Source organism: Salvelinus sp. IW2-2015, unplaced genomic scaffold (genome assembly GCF_002910315.2).
Source record: "Salvelinus sp. IW2-2015 unplaced genomic scaffold, ASM291031v2 Un_scaffold564, whole genome shotgun sequence".
Classification (NCBI taxonomy): Eukaryota; Metazoa; Chordata; class Actinopteri; order Salmoniformes; family Salmonidae; genus Salvelinus; species Salvelinus sp. IW2-2015.
The window spans coordinates 291,610-306,786 of NW_019942576.1; the positions used below are offsets into that span (position 1 = coordinate 291,610).

Here is a 15,177-nt window from a genome sequence, read left to right on the forward strand (position 1 = left end):
GGTCCCCAGTGGGAATCGAACCCACAACCCTGGCGTTGCAAGTGCCACACTCCACCAATTGAACCACACAGGACTTTATTTAACCTTTATTTAATTAGGCAAGTCAATTAAGAACAAATTGTTATTTACAATGATGGCCTACCCCGGCCAAACCCTAACCTGGACGATGCTGGGCCAATTGTGAGCCGCCCTATGGGACTCCCAATCCCAGCTGACTGTGATACAGCCTGAAATCGAACCAGGGTCTGTAGTGACGCCTCTAGCACCGAGATGCAGTGCTTTAGACCGTTGCGCCACTCGGGAGCCCAATTGAATGGAAAGGGTTGGCCCCATCTAGACGATGGGCAGCTTTTTTTTTTTATACCAAAACTTTGATTTGGTGTGAACTAGCCTAACGACGGCCAAACTGCTTGGGAAGTTGAAAAATGTAGGCCGCATCCAGGACAAATGCAACATGGGCTTCAGTCAGAGTATGTTGCCYATGGTCACTGACAGAGCTCCAGAGTTCCTATGTGGAGATGGGAGAACCTTCCAGAAGGACAACCATCTCTGGTGGAGTGCTGCAATCACGCCTTTATGGTAGAGTGGCCAGACAGAAGACACTCCTCAGTAAAAGGCACATGACAGCCTGCTTGGAGTTTGTCAAAAGACACCTAAAGGACTCTCAGACTATGAGAAACAAGATTCTCTGGTCTGATGAAACCAAGATTCAACTCTTTGGCCTGAACTCTCTGCAACGTTGATAGATAGAAATCGGCACAAAATACTACAAATGAAGAAACATATCCTATATGCATATTCAACTACCTGGAAATGTTGAGTTAGTACGTAGACATTTTTGAGCTGGTATGGAGAGAGAGAAATCTGTGGCAGGAGTGAGCTTCGCTAGACAACTGATCATTGTGCAAATTAATTGATGCTTTCAATAAACATTTGGAGAGGAAAAATAGTTTACATGTCAACAATCCTTTGATTCTTAGCCAACCCAGACTGTTTGTCCTGAATAACCCACCTTTCTTGGCCCTATTGTTTAAATATTCACGCGGTTAAAGTTAACATCCCTAATCCACACATCGCAGAACAGTCCTTCACACATCRGCATCCTCCAGAGTACAACCCAGACGTAAAATGGGAATCTTTGTTCTCACCCCCCTGATCTGAGAGAGGTGGTGTCAATATCCTACTAAACTCAAAAGGGGAATGGGTGACTGACCACCATGCCCCATCCCCCCTGCCTCCTCTCCCAGTCCCACCCCCAGCATGGGGCCCACGGGCTCCACAAACAGGCCAGCAGCAGCCTGCCTGACATCTCAGCACAGGAGGGGTGGGTCAGTGCGTGGGACACAAAAGCAGATGGGGGGCCCTAGATAGGGTCTGGGTCTGCCCCACCAGAAAGGGGACCCAGATTCTCAGACAAATGGCCTCTAGAGAGGAGAGACCTAGGAGGGGGGAGCCACCCCGCAGGTCCTCTGGGGGAAGAGGAGGCTTCTTTCAGACACAGGAGCATGAGGGCCATCAATCCCACAGTGAAAGGAGCTCCAAAACCAGCAGCCACCCCCCTCCCCCCTAGCACTCACAGTGAGTTAAAGTTGTTGCAACCACTTCTCTCTGAAATGGGGAGAATGAGTGGAGCAGAAAATCAGAGGACAGAGGCAAAGATAATTATGCCCCAGTGCAAAACCAACCCTAGCCAAAACCAAACCCTAGCCAAAACCAAACCCCAGGACTACCTGGCCTGATAACTCATTGCTGTCCCCAGTCCACCTGGTTGTGCTGCTGCTCCAGTTTCAACTGTTCTGCCTGCGGCTATGGAACCCTGACCTGTTCACCGGARGTGCTACCTGTCCCAGACCTGCTGTTTTCAACTCTCTAGAGACAGCAGGAGTGGTAGAGATACTCTGAACGATCGGGTATGAAAAGCCAATTTACTCCTGAGGTGCTCACCTGTTGCACCCTCGACAACCACTGTGATCATTATTATTTGACCCTGCTGGTCATCTATGAACATTTGAACATCTTGGCCATGTTCTGTTATAATCTCCACCTGGCACTGCCAGAAGAGGGCTGGCTACCCCTCAGAGCCTGGTTCCTCTCTAGGTTTCTTTCTAGGTTCTGGTCTTTCTAGGGAGTTTTTCCTGGCCACCGTGCTTCTACATCTGCAGTGCTTGCTGTTTGGGATTTTAGGCTGGGTTTCTGTACAGCACTTTGTGACATTGGCTGATGTAAGAAGGGCTTTAAAAATACACTTGATTGATTGATAGCCAAATCCTCTAGATATTTCCCGTGGCTCTGGATGGACTGGGTTACCCAATCTATCTTGCAGGTCAGGTTGAGTTTCCACCATATTGCTTAGACCCATTTGATTCCTGAAGATCAAAGTGTCTAGCGGCTGGGGTTAAAGGGTTGACGTCATGGTATCGGTCTGGTATTGGTGATCAACTCAAAATGTAGAGAAGAGAATGTTCTGGCAACTTTCTATAAGGACAGAGCACGGAACGGTCCTCCTGCTACAGAACAGTTCCAAGYCAAAGAACACAGCATCAGTTCTTACAATATTTCATTAACTAGAGGCTTCTGCCGTGGCCCCTAATGGTCAAGAATATCCCATCATTTTATAAGAATTTGGGTACCATATAAATCTGCAGTTAGGCAACAGAGATAAGAGCCAGATTGGAATCTCATTTGTTTTCTGAGGAGAAAAACCATGAAAGTGMATATGGYTAGAATCTAGATTGTTGGATGCTGTCTATCCATTTCCCAAGCGGGATATGAAATTGACTCTAAAAGCTMGATCTCTGCATTTTGTGCTAAACAGTAAACATTGGTAATACATTATCATGCTATGAAACGTGGCACGTATTATCGAACAGCAAACGCTTGGCTAATCCCATCCCACTGCATGTTCAGGAGGACTTTGAGTGCTGCGTATGATGTACGACACGGCCCACGGCAAGATAAGGCCTTGCCAAATATCATTGTTTATATACCGCATTCCACCCATGCGGCTTTGCCCAGATACGTGTTATCGGCATAGGTAAACAAACGCTGGGGCCAGAACACTGTGGCTTCTCAGCAGCACACAACCGAGCTGGGARGCTCACAAGCCTTCCCACTTCAAACACTGCACTCGCACTTCAGAAATAATAGAATTGGGGACAAGATATAACTAACCTGAGACATTATCCAAGGTTTGGCAAGCAATGCCTGTTTGTCAGCACTCAGCATGTTTCCCAGGCCAATGCAGAYGAAAAAAGTTCACAAGGACGGTGATAAACAGTGCAAATGAAGTGCCTCTCTCTTAAAAGTAAACTAATCTCAACCATCTCTATAGGCGTATAGGCTTAAGGGTTGCCCATCCCCAAGCATCAAGCATGAGCACAGTTAATGGCCGTTTTCAGCAGGCAAACAACTATGCATGAGGCCTCATGGCAGTAAACTAAAGGAGTCAACATTMCCCCACCAGGAATGGCAAGGATGAAGACATAGGAGCATTAGGATAAGGTTTAACTTAGAAACCCTGGACKAGCCAGTGCACTAACGATGACAACTGCAATGTGCTCTGGCTTATGATGTTCTGTCTCCTGTAACAAGCTATATTAATAGCTGTTAGGAGAGATTCTATTAATGCTACAGCTTAGCAAATAGCTGAAACATAAGGCAAATACAGCAAAATAAGCCTGTAGTGACTAACTGTACTTGCATTAGGCTATCAAGAGTAAATCAGTGTTTTTTCAAATAGCCAGCACATCATACATTTACCCCTACACAATCATCAATTCAGCCGCTCTGTCAATACACAGTCAATGCAATCATGTTCCATTTCCTTTCGCACAGCGTCTTTGCTGTGGGCGAGAAAATGTAATCGCTCACTGGGCCGCTGTGCTCCATTGAATACATTTTGGTTGGGTTCAAACCTGCCATGAGTCGCCATTTGTGCCAAGCCGCAGCAGTAGAGTCAAACATGGATGGCTCATGTTTCCCCATACACTGGGAGAASGGAGCCCCAAGGACATCCATGTTGTAACCAGATTTTTGATCTGCGCTTATCAAATTAGCCCCTCATTCTTTCTGTGGGTTTTMGAGATCTGCAGTTAAATTAGGAAAGAAGCCATTGTAAACCGACAGATTAATGGAAGCAACGTTTCTTCACTTTCAGGGACCGAAGCCAATCACATAAGGAAGGCATGCAAGTGGTGCATTGTATACATTTCTTCCRGTGTTTGCGCAACATGTTATGAAGGAGCGTGCTAAGCCTCTCACAGCGTGAGGCGGACGACGAGGAAATTCCACAGCCAGCGCTGATCTCCCTCGCTGCTCCAACCAAACTCGCTGCTTCCTTCTCACTCTAGCCTGGCTGCTGTAAATGTGTCAGATTCTGAACCCCACTCTCAAAAACAAGACTTTRGCACAGAGGTGATGAAGAAAGTTCTACCTTTGCGTTGCTTCAGTTCGCCACGTTGTCACATTCAACTGAAGCTGAATATTAATTCGATCATGGTCACAGCCTATTTCTTTACAATATTTGTACTTGCTATTGAACAATCACTGRTTTTTCTATGTGAGATTTGCTTTCACAACAAGCATTGAGAATGATTTTGCTGCGGGGGACAGATTTCTATGCAATGAGATTAATTTATGCTTGTTTTTGTTCCATTCTAGGAAATGACTGAGCAAACATGATAACGAATACAAGTGTTGATGAATAAACAGCATGAAGTCAAGCAGTGGTTAGGATTTTCAGGGCAGAATTCCAGCCTGTCTCTCATGTTAAAGTGCCAATTGCTTTCTACAACAAGTTATGACGGTGGGGGGGGGGGGGGGGGGGAATGACGCAAAAACTGCAAGATGCCTGCATCTTTATGAGAAAGATTGATTCATGGATTACATTGAGGGAAAAGCTCAAAACAAAAATCACAACTTTTCTGTGGGCTCACACATTCATCCTTTTCTGTGGGCTCACACATTCATCCTTTTCTGTGGGCTCACACATTCATCCTTTTCTGTGGGCTCACATTCATCCTTTTCTGTGGGCTCACACATTCATCCTTTTCTGTGGGCTCACAAATTCATCCTTTTCTGTGGGCTCACACATTCATCCTTTTCTGTGGGCTCACAAATTCATCCTTTTTGGAAAAGAAACTGACCGATTCTCTCCCAAACAACTATGCCATGAATCTCCTACAGCTCAACATCTTTGTTTCTTGGCAGGGGGGGAAAATAGACCCTGCCACTTTAAAAGTCTACGCCTGCTAGAGGCTACCCATCCCCCACAGTGTTTGTCCCCTCTTACACTCCCCCTCCCTAATTCTCTGTCAATGCGCTAGAAAATGTATCCATATGAAAATGATAAATGCATTCAACTGCAAATCTTGGGACAATATGCAGAAATGGGCTAGATGTTGTGTGTCTCAGGTAGAGAAGAGAGGGTAAAGCAGTGGCCATTATAACCCAGAGGAGCAACCCTCCCCCACTACACCATGTGGCCAAACCTTTGAAAATCCAGCACAGCACAGCACACACAGACACACCACATTGTTACTGATTCAGTGATGTTACGATGAGAAAGCACTAAAAGCATTCCAAACCCCATGTCCTGCTCTCACACAGTACATGCACACACACACATATATATACACACACACGTCGGTGGGCAAGGTCAATCGACACCGGGACATGCAGCCCTTGCCTCGGCTGACGCCGTGCTGTCATAGACGATACGGGACAATCGCAGTCTCTCCTCCACTCAGCAAAAGCCAATGAATCGACAGGAGTGAGTGAGGAGAGAGATGCTATGACTCAGGTCAGCATCTCCTGCTAGTAGAGAGAGAGAGAAAGAGAGGTAGAGAGAAAGAAAGAGGTAGAGGAGGGAGAGAGCGGGAGAGGTAGAGACGGGAGAGGTAGAGGAGGGAGAGAGCGAGAAAGAGAGAAGTAGAGGGAGACAGAGAGGAGGAGAGAGAGGTAAAGGAGGTGAGAGAGAGGTAGAGGAGGGAGAGATGGAGAGAGCATGGGCAGGGATCCGGCTTCCTTTGTCTCAACAGAGTGGATGATCAGCTGAAAAGAGCAGAGCACAGCGAAGCTGCATATTTACTACCTCTGCTGCTATCCAGGGAGCCACGGAATCAGAGGCCATTACACAACGCATCCAGCAGCCAAAACAGATCGTTTTACGAGACCCCTCTTACAGCATTGCAAAACCATTTTACTATTCTGGCTGCTAATGATCTGAGTGGCAGCGATGATTTGGCATGTTTCATTACAATGACTTGTCTCTTCCCACGGACTTGCTCAGAAAAGGGATAATACATGTGATGTTCAATAGTAGCCCAAATGTTTRGGTTGTGTATTGAGAACGTATCTTTCTGTTGCTTACAAGAAACCAAGAGTATTGCCATTGACCTATCATATCCCTAGTGATCTTTAGGACTTGGATGGTTGAAAGGACTACGTTTCTTGTATTGAGGTAGATATGTACATATAGGTAGGGATAAAGTGACTGGGCAACAGGATAGATAAACAGTAGCTGCAGCGTGTGAGGAGTCAAAAAAAGGTTACATGCAAATAGTTAAAAAGTTAGCCCAGGTAGCTATTTGGTTAACTATTTAGCAGTCTTATGGCTTGGGGGTAGTAACTGTTCAGGGTCCTGTTGGTTCCAGACTTAGTGCATCGGTAGCTCAGCCCCAGTGATGTTCTGGGCCGTACGCACTACCCTCTTTCAGCCTCCTGTGGTGGAAGAGCGTTGTCGTGCCCGTTTCACYATTGTGCTGGTGTGTACGGACCATGATAGATCCTTAGTGATGTGAACATGAAGCTCTCAACCCGCTCTACTACAGCCCTGTTGATGTGAATGGGGGCGTCCTCGGSCCTCCATTTCCTGTAGTCCTAGATCAGCTCCTTTGTCTTGCTGACGTTGAGGGAGAGGTTGTTTTCCCTGACACCACACTGCCAGGTCTCTGACCTCATCCCTATAGGCGGTCTCACCATCGTCATGGTGATCAGCCCAACCACTTATGTTGTCCGCAAACTTAATATTGTGTTAGAGAGGACTAAGCACACACCCCTGAGGGGCACCTGTGTTAAGGGTCAGTGTGGCGGAGTTGTTGTTGCCTACCCTCACCACCTGGGGAGGCCCATCAGGAAYTCCAGGATCTAGTTGCAGATGGAGGTGTTCAGTCCCAGGGTCCTGAGTTTATGATCTTGGAGGGTACTATGGTGTTGAACGCTGAGCTGTAGTCAATGAACAGCACGTAGGTGTTCCTCTTGTCCAGGTGGGAGAGGGCAGTGTGGAGTGCAATAGAGATTGTCATCATCTGTGGATCTGTTGAGCGGCTTACGAATTGGAGTGAGTCCTGGGTGTCTATGGTGTTGATGTGAGCCAAGACCAGCCTTTCAAAGCATTTCATGGCTACAGARGTGAGTGRTACGGGMCGYTAGTCATTTAGYRAYGTTACCTRAGTGTTCTTGGGCACAGGAACTATGGTGGTCTGCTTGAAATGTWGGTATTACAGACTCAGACWGGGAGAGSTTGAAAATGTCAGTGAAGACACTTGCCAGCTGGTCAGAGCATGTTCGGAGTACGCGTCCTGGTAATCTGCCTGGCTCCGCGGCCTTATGAACTTTTATGTAGGCTAACCAAGTCACTGTAGAATGCACTGAACCTGCATTTAGCCTGACAACTCACACTAGAATATTCCGCTGCTCTGTCGTTGGCTACATTTGTTATTGTACTTTATACTTCATTGCGGAGAAGAAACAACTGTCCCTGGGCGTGGTGTAGCATTTGGCCGGAGCAAGTAGTATGGGGAGCCAGGCAACACTGTATAGGCTAAGTATCCAGAATTGCCACTTTGTAACCAATTACCAAAATATCYGGACATTAGGATAGTGTTTGACAACAAGCATAATTTGTGTCTGTGCTTTGGAATGAATGGTAATCATACACAAAAGTGATTCATTAACTTGATACATTTTTTCAGATATGTGACATAAATCATTTTATTTCAACAACAAAAAAATTGACACAAGAGCCATTTTAGAAGAGGGAACTACACAACAGAACAATCACATAATGCATCTAATTCATTCCATTTCGCGTGGAAATCCAGAGTAGAATACTTATTAAAAACCTATTTGGAAAACCCCAAAGCATACATTATTTGTTGTTACAAGAAAAACTATTAGGCTACGTGATATTGGGCTCTGTGAAATACGTGTGGAATTCTACTACTTGTTGTGATCTGAAATAAGTATCATTCATTCCAGTATCAACACCTCCCTGTCATGCGCTTCAATGGCGAGAGAAATCTTCACTCATGCTTAAAAAAAACTGTTGTCTACACAGGACAAACTACACGGATAAATGTGTCTTATAAACGTGCAAAACACTTCAAATCAGCTTGTGGATCTCTTGCATATTTCTGTATTTRCCAATAGAGTACCACACTTCTATATTTAAAATGATCCTTGAAACATTATGAGGCCACATGACTTATTTCATATTTCTGCCAAATACGAGCTCCAAGACGTAAATAAAATATATAGTCGAATAAAAACGATACATCTATTTTCATCACTGAGCCTTGACAATTGATATGACAAAATAATCGAAATAATTCGGAAATTATATGTGGTTGCGATCTACTTATTGATCTTTATAGACAATGAATCACTGCATCGAGAAGCCGAAATAACCTCTCGCATCGTCACTTATTAAAATAACATAAACAAGATGTCAACTATTGAATTACTGCATTAGCTATTTCAATGCCATTTGATAAAKATATAATAAGATAACTATCATTTATATTTAAGGCAATATCAATAGCCAAGCGACTACCTAGAGCATGTTATCCCTGGATTGTCTCTACATTATTAGATTCTCTTACAATTTGAAATCACTGGATACAGTCTATAACTGATTGACAATTCGCTAACCTCAATAAGCGATGACATAATAAGGGTGCTTACCTGCACAAAAAGTTCCCAGAAGAAGTGCAAAAGTCAGCCAGGAAGCAAACATATTCCTTTAATTAAAAAGAAACACACCAGATGTTCTCCTTTTGAACCTCTTTTCCTTTGCGAACATTTAAAAAGATGATCGGCATAACACAACGAGCCAAATGACCCAAGGCCTTCGATGTCCACAGCACCAAGAGTTCGCGTTGCTTTTGTGTGTACAGTCCCCCAATGCAACAAAATTGCACGGGCTAGAAGTAAGTTTTACATATAAACAAATCCATCGGGAAAGGATCGGTCGATTCCAGGATGTAAAATCGACAAGGTAAAAGAAACTCGATGATTAAAATAAACACATTTCTCGCTCCGCGGTGCGRGTTAACCGTTTCTACTCTGTTGTCGTGAGTCGCTGAGGACAGGGTCCGACATTCACATGCAAGAAACTGAACTGAGTCCAAGATGGCTTCTGAGAGGGGAGTAAGCACAGTCAGTGGGAAAACCCGGATGTTTAAATAAAATACAGGAATGCAATCAAAGAGGCATGGGGTGGAGTGCAGTGCAGCAATCCTGYAGCAAAATGCTAGGCGGGTAGTAGGACATAGAGGGAATTAAATCAGAGACTACTAGACMTTGATAATAAAGGTCAACAGGCAAAAAAAAATATTATGTGGAGGGAATTGCTGATGCCTACATCTAAACAGCAACCTATTTTTGGCTTAACAAAAGTGGTTGGAAAGAAAACCTGGTTTGATTTTTGGAAAATGCTGCACACTAAGTTCTGCTTTTTATAAAGGTAAGTATGCTTTCATTACAATATGTTAATTTATCTTAGGCATCCTGGAGATCAAATTAATTAAACCATATGAAAAATGGTGAAATGACCAATGGCAGGTTATTAATATAGCCTATGCTATGTACGTCTCTGAACTAGGTACTTATAAGCCTATCCACGTATAATTAATCTTTATGAATACCTGCTATAAGTAGCAAGTTTAATTGGTTATTGTAGTTCTAACAGCATATTACAATGACATATTGTATGTGATCAGAGCCATATATAAAGCCAAATACCCTTAGATAGAGCCATACATACACTATATGACCAAACGTATGTGAACGCCTGCTCGTCAAACATCTCATTCCAAAGTCATAGGCATTAATATGGAGTTGGTCCACCTTTTGCTGCAATAACAGCCTCCCCACTTCTGGGAAGGCTTTCCACTAGATGTTGGAACATTGCTGCGGGGACTTGCTTCCATTCAGCCACAAGAGCACTAGTGAGGTCGGGCACTGATGTTGGGCGATTAGGCCTGGTTCGCAGTCTACGTTCCAATTCATCCCAAAGGTGTTCGATGGGTTTGAGGTCAGGGCTCTGTGCAGGCCAGTCAAGTTCTTCCACACCGATCTCAACTAGCCATTTCTGTATGGACCTTGCTTTGTCATGCTGAAACAGGAAAGGGCCTTCCCCAAACGGTTGCCTCAAAGTTGGAAGCACAGAATTCTCGAGAATGTCATTGTATGCTCTAGCGTTAAGATTTCCCTTCACTGGAACTAAGGGGCCTAGCCCGAACCATGAAAAACAGCCCCAGACCTTTATACCTCCTCCACCAAACTTTACAGTTGGCACTATGCATTGGGGCAGGTAGCGTTCTCATGGCATCAGCCAAACCCGAATTCTTCTGTCGGACTGCCATATGGTGAAGCATGATTCAGCACTCCAGAGAACTCGTTTACACTGCTCCAGAGTCCAATGGCGGCCAGCTTTACACCACTCCAGCCAACGCTTGGCATTGTGCATGGTGATCTTAGGCTTGTGTGTGGCTGCTCGGCCATGGAAACCCATTTCATGAAGCTCCCAATGAACAGCTTTTGTACTGACTTTGCTTCCAGAGGCCGTTTGGAACTCTGTAGTGAGTGTTGCAACCGAGGACAGACGATATTTACGCGCTACYCACTTCAGCACTCGGCGGGCCCATTCTGTGAGTTTGTTTGGCCTACCAATTCGCGGCTGAGKCGTTGTTGCTCCTAGATGTTTRCACTTCACAATAACAGCACTTACAATTGACCGGGGCAGCTCTATCAGGGCAGAAATTTTGGAAAGGTTGCATCCTATGACGGTGCCACGTTGAAAGTCACTGAGCTCTTCAGTACGGGAAATTTTACTGCRGGTGTTTGTCTATGGAGATTGCATGGCTGTGTGTTTGATTTTATACACCTGTCAGCAACCGGTGTGGCTGAAATAGCCGAATCCACTAATTTGAAGGGGTGTCCACATACTGCTGTATATATAGTGTATCTCTATATGTGTCTGTAGTTGTAAGAAAATAGTTCAGATGTATTAAAATCTGGCAAAGGGTTATTTGTCATAACTTGGAAACACGTCATTGTTTTTACACAGTGTACACAATGGACATCGTACAAAGATATTTGGRGTTCATTATGAATTGGTCCAGAACAGCTTTCCAGAACTACGCAGAATTTGTAGGCCAAGGAGCCTTGTCACATTGAGTGAGACATGATATTTTAGTGAAGTTATGTAATGAAATGTTATGAACATCTACTACTACTACAGAAACATATTTGTAACAACACAAAGGGATGGTTCCAAAACGTAGCTTTTGAGGAATGCAATATGTAACCTCTTCTTCTGAAGTTTTTTACCCACTGGCTAGATATTTCTCATAGTGACAGGAGAAATATTACAGTAGTAGATAGCAGCCGGCCTCCAACTCTCTCTCACACACACACACACACACACACACACACACACACACACACACACACACACACACACACACACACACACACTTTGTAACCAATTTATAACACAGTGTAACAATTGATAAAAACTAACAATTTACAACACTTTCTACCCATTTATAACACTGTAAACAATTTATAACACTTTGTAACAATTTTATAACAAGTGTAAGTAATCATTATTCTATCCATTATAAACACTGACAATTTATAACACTTTGCAACACGCAGTGAAAAGAATGAAGTGTACAGTATTTATTTCTCACAGATCTGGGCTCGTTTGCATCACAAAAATAGTAATAAAATAATATTATGTCCCAATAAAATACTAATATGAAGTAGAGTGAGTACATAACTTCACAAGTTCACCCACAGATTTGCAGAAGAAAATTGTATTTGTCTCAGTTTAAGACATTAAGTAGCTTGAATAGGTTTCGCCTCCACTGGATTGCTCGTGATCAGTTTTAATGTTTGCCAGAGATATTGTTTTGCTAGAAAACATTTCCACCACTCCATCAAATAATTGACACAGTTCCAGCTCTGTGAGTCATACGAGATGCTTCCTTGAAGCATACAGTAGGCAATCACTACAACGTAGAGACGACAGATTTCCTCGGCCTAGATCTTATCAAATGCTAGATTTGTACAGCAACGTATCATATATTTTATGTGGGTAAAGTGTACTTATAGAGTCTGTGGCCCGAGTGCCCATGTTCTATATGATGATCACCTCTCATTATGAAACATAATGGGGCGCATTAATCATTGATGGACAATAGGAACACATTGTGATCTTATGTAGACGGACTTACATTATGTTCTTTACCTATGACCAGAGGCACAGAGGCTCTGCTGATGGACGGGGCACTGATGCAAGGCCGCTGTGTGATGCTCCCTGGCCTTGCATTAAATTCTCTCCAGCCTCACAGAAAAAAATATGCTGGTGCCTATCTGCACCAGCGGAGGCTGTTGAGGGGAGGACGGCTCATAATAATGGCCGGAATGAAGTGAATAGAATAGCATCAAACACATGGAAAACCATGGAAACCATGTGTTTGATGTGTTTAATACCATTCCACTCACTCCAGCCATTACCATTGAGCCTGTCCTTCCCAATTAAGGTACTACCAACCTCCTGTGACCTGCACATACTTTTTCTATCAAACATTAACTGAAGGTCGTGCAGTAGAGTGTGCATGTGTGTGTGTGTGTGTGTGCTGTGTGTTGTGTGTGTGTGTGTGTGTGTGTGATGTGATACAAGCACACAAGAGAAAACAAACAATATGTTTGTCGAGAGATTCACATCACTTCTATCATATTGTCTCTCCTTCAACAGAACACTATCACACACCACATGCTGTTCAAAGAACACTGCCGGGTGGCCACTCATAAGTATATTCGTTTCCAACGTCGGAAAACTAGCCTTCTGCTTAATCTAATGGCTAACTGCCATAGAGACCGAGTTGGAACCCTGCCATAGACGGAGGAAGCCCACTGTTCACCATAACCTGCCATACTTCCCAACTGCATAAGCATTGTATTAGTAGTGAAGTATGGAAAAACCGTCCCTAAACGGGAAACGGCCTACAATCCAACCTTCATTGATTGAGGTGTGCTTTAAGTTGCGTCTGATGTAGTCCGTCTGTATTTCAGCTTCGCTGTTTGTCCATCATCATCGGCCTGCAATACAGAAACCGAGTAATTACACCACAGTTGTAGTGGTTATGTATGGGTTGTCTGAGGGAGGTCATTAGGGCTGCCGTGTTGGACTAATTGATAGTTTTGCACCGTTTAGTATTTTTCTAAAACTACAGAGCTTTTTGAAACTGAGCTATGTCGTGCACCATTATGCCATTTGTGATTAAGTGAGATGAATGTTTACATACCAAACATGACAGATAAACTGAGTCTGTTTAACCACAAAGGATTGTGTTGCAGGTTCAACCAAAAGGTGCCGCAACGATTCAACCACTGTCTTAAAGGAAATGTAAGGAATCGTAACCTTTCCTCCTGTTCCCATGGCAACCATAAGGGTTGGAGAGATCATTCTATATGAACAACATGAGCGGAGCATTGTACACATTTACTGCCTTCAATAATATACTTCCCAAACTTGACATCACCCTTGCAATTTCCACTTTTTGATCTCACAATAAAACTCACTTTGACACCAAACGTCTTTTGATTCAAGATTGTCTGAACTTAAGTTTTGCTTTGAGTCCCTCTTTCATGATCTGCTCTTTGCAGGATATGTGTGTGTTCTGTGAGAGCAGGAACAAGCTGAAGAAAAAAGAAAGACACCAAAAGAACACATTAGGGTGTCAGATCATATTTTTAGACATCACTGACCAACTTTCTAGTTAAACCTGGAAAGTCTTGGTTAGGAACACATATTTTATTTACAAGTGACGGCCTACGGGGAACAGCTGGCCCTTGTTCAGGCGGCAGAACGACAGATTTGTTACCGTGTCAGCTCAGGGATTCGATCCAGCAACCTTTCGTTACTGGCCCAATGCTCTAACCACTAGGCTTACTGCCGGCCTGGTAGGAGGTTATGATTAGGAGGCTATGATTGCTTAAAGTTATGTTTTCAACAGAATACTTATAGTTTACGCATGTGCATCCTTGTGCACGATTATCTCTGAACTACTGTACACTCATCACTACAAGTTGTTACCTTGAGACATGCACCACTGAGCTGGGACAAATCCATCAAACTCTCTCTTCTCTCTCTTTTAATCCATTACAATTCTTTCCACTTGGCCAACATTCCAGTAACTTACTACTAACACAATACTTCAGTCTCAAACTAAAACAATGAGACTGGATGAGAATTTACTATTTTAGAGGCTAAAACACTGTCAGCTGCTATATTTTCAAAGCTCATTATAGAATACACCTAATGTTAATTTCCACATGTTACTACCTTGCTATATTGCAGACAGTTAATCTGGCTTAACTCATTCAAAGCATGATCACTTTTTTTACAGTAAGGCCGATAGCACATGGTCATCCAGTCTTACCAATGTGCTACAGGCGTTGAGCTCCAGACAAGAGGAGATATTTCAGTGTTAGGTTTCAATGTTCTCCAAATCTTCAGCTCCTGGCAAGATGAGGTATCGTGGATCAATTTTTCACTTTTCACACACACCAGAGAGAGAGAGAGAGAGAGAGAGAATAACAACAAGAACAAAGGGAGAGAAGAGAAGAGAGTGTGTGTGGGAGCGAGAATGCGCCATGAAATGAATAACTGTCACATACTTCGTTGGTGCGGGTAGCTTCGCTTGAATGATTACGATGATGATCTAATGACAGTACACAGCTTTCATATTCTTCATTTGGCTGAGTGCTCCTTGGCAGACCTACTCAACAGATTGTGGATGAGGCACAGAAATACTCATCTCTTCTTCTCCGCTAGAGAAGGTGTGTGTTGGTGTGTGTGTGTGGTGTGTGTGTGTTGTGTGT

The 15,177-nt window shown here is 43.7% G+C and overlaps 1 protein-coding gene across 1 annotated transcript in view; it reads right to left on the minus strand.

Annotated features, from left to right (window-relative positions):
- LOC112068569 (activin receptor type-2B-like) overlaps positions 1-9,411 on the minus strand; it is a 73,757-nt gene extending 64,346 nt beyond the window's left edge. Inside the window, 1 exon segment of the mRNA XM_024135727.2 lies at positions 8,965-9,411. Within this exon segment, the coding sequence (XP_023991495.1) occupies positions 8,965-9,016 (52 nt within the window). The 5' untranslated portion in view covers positions 9,017-9,411.
- Between the last annotated feature and the right edge of the window lie 5,766 nt (positions 9,412-15,177).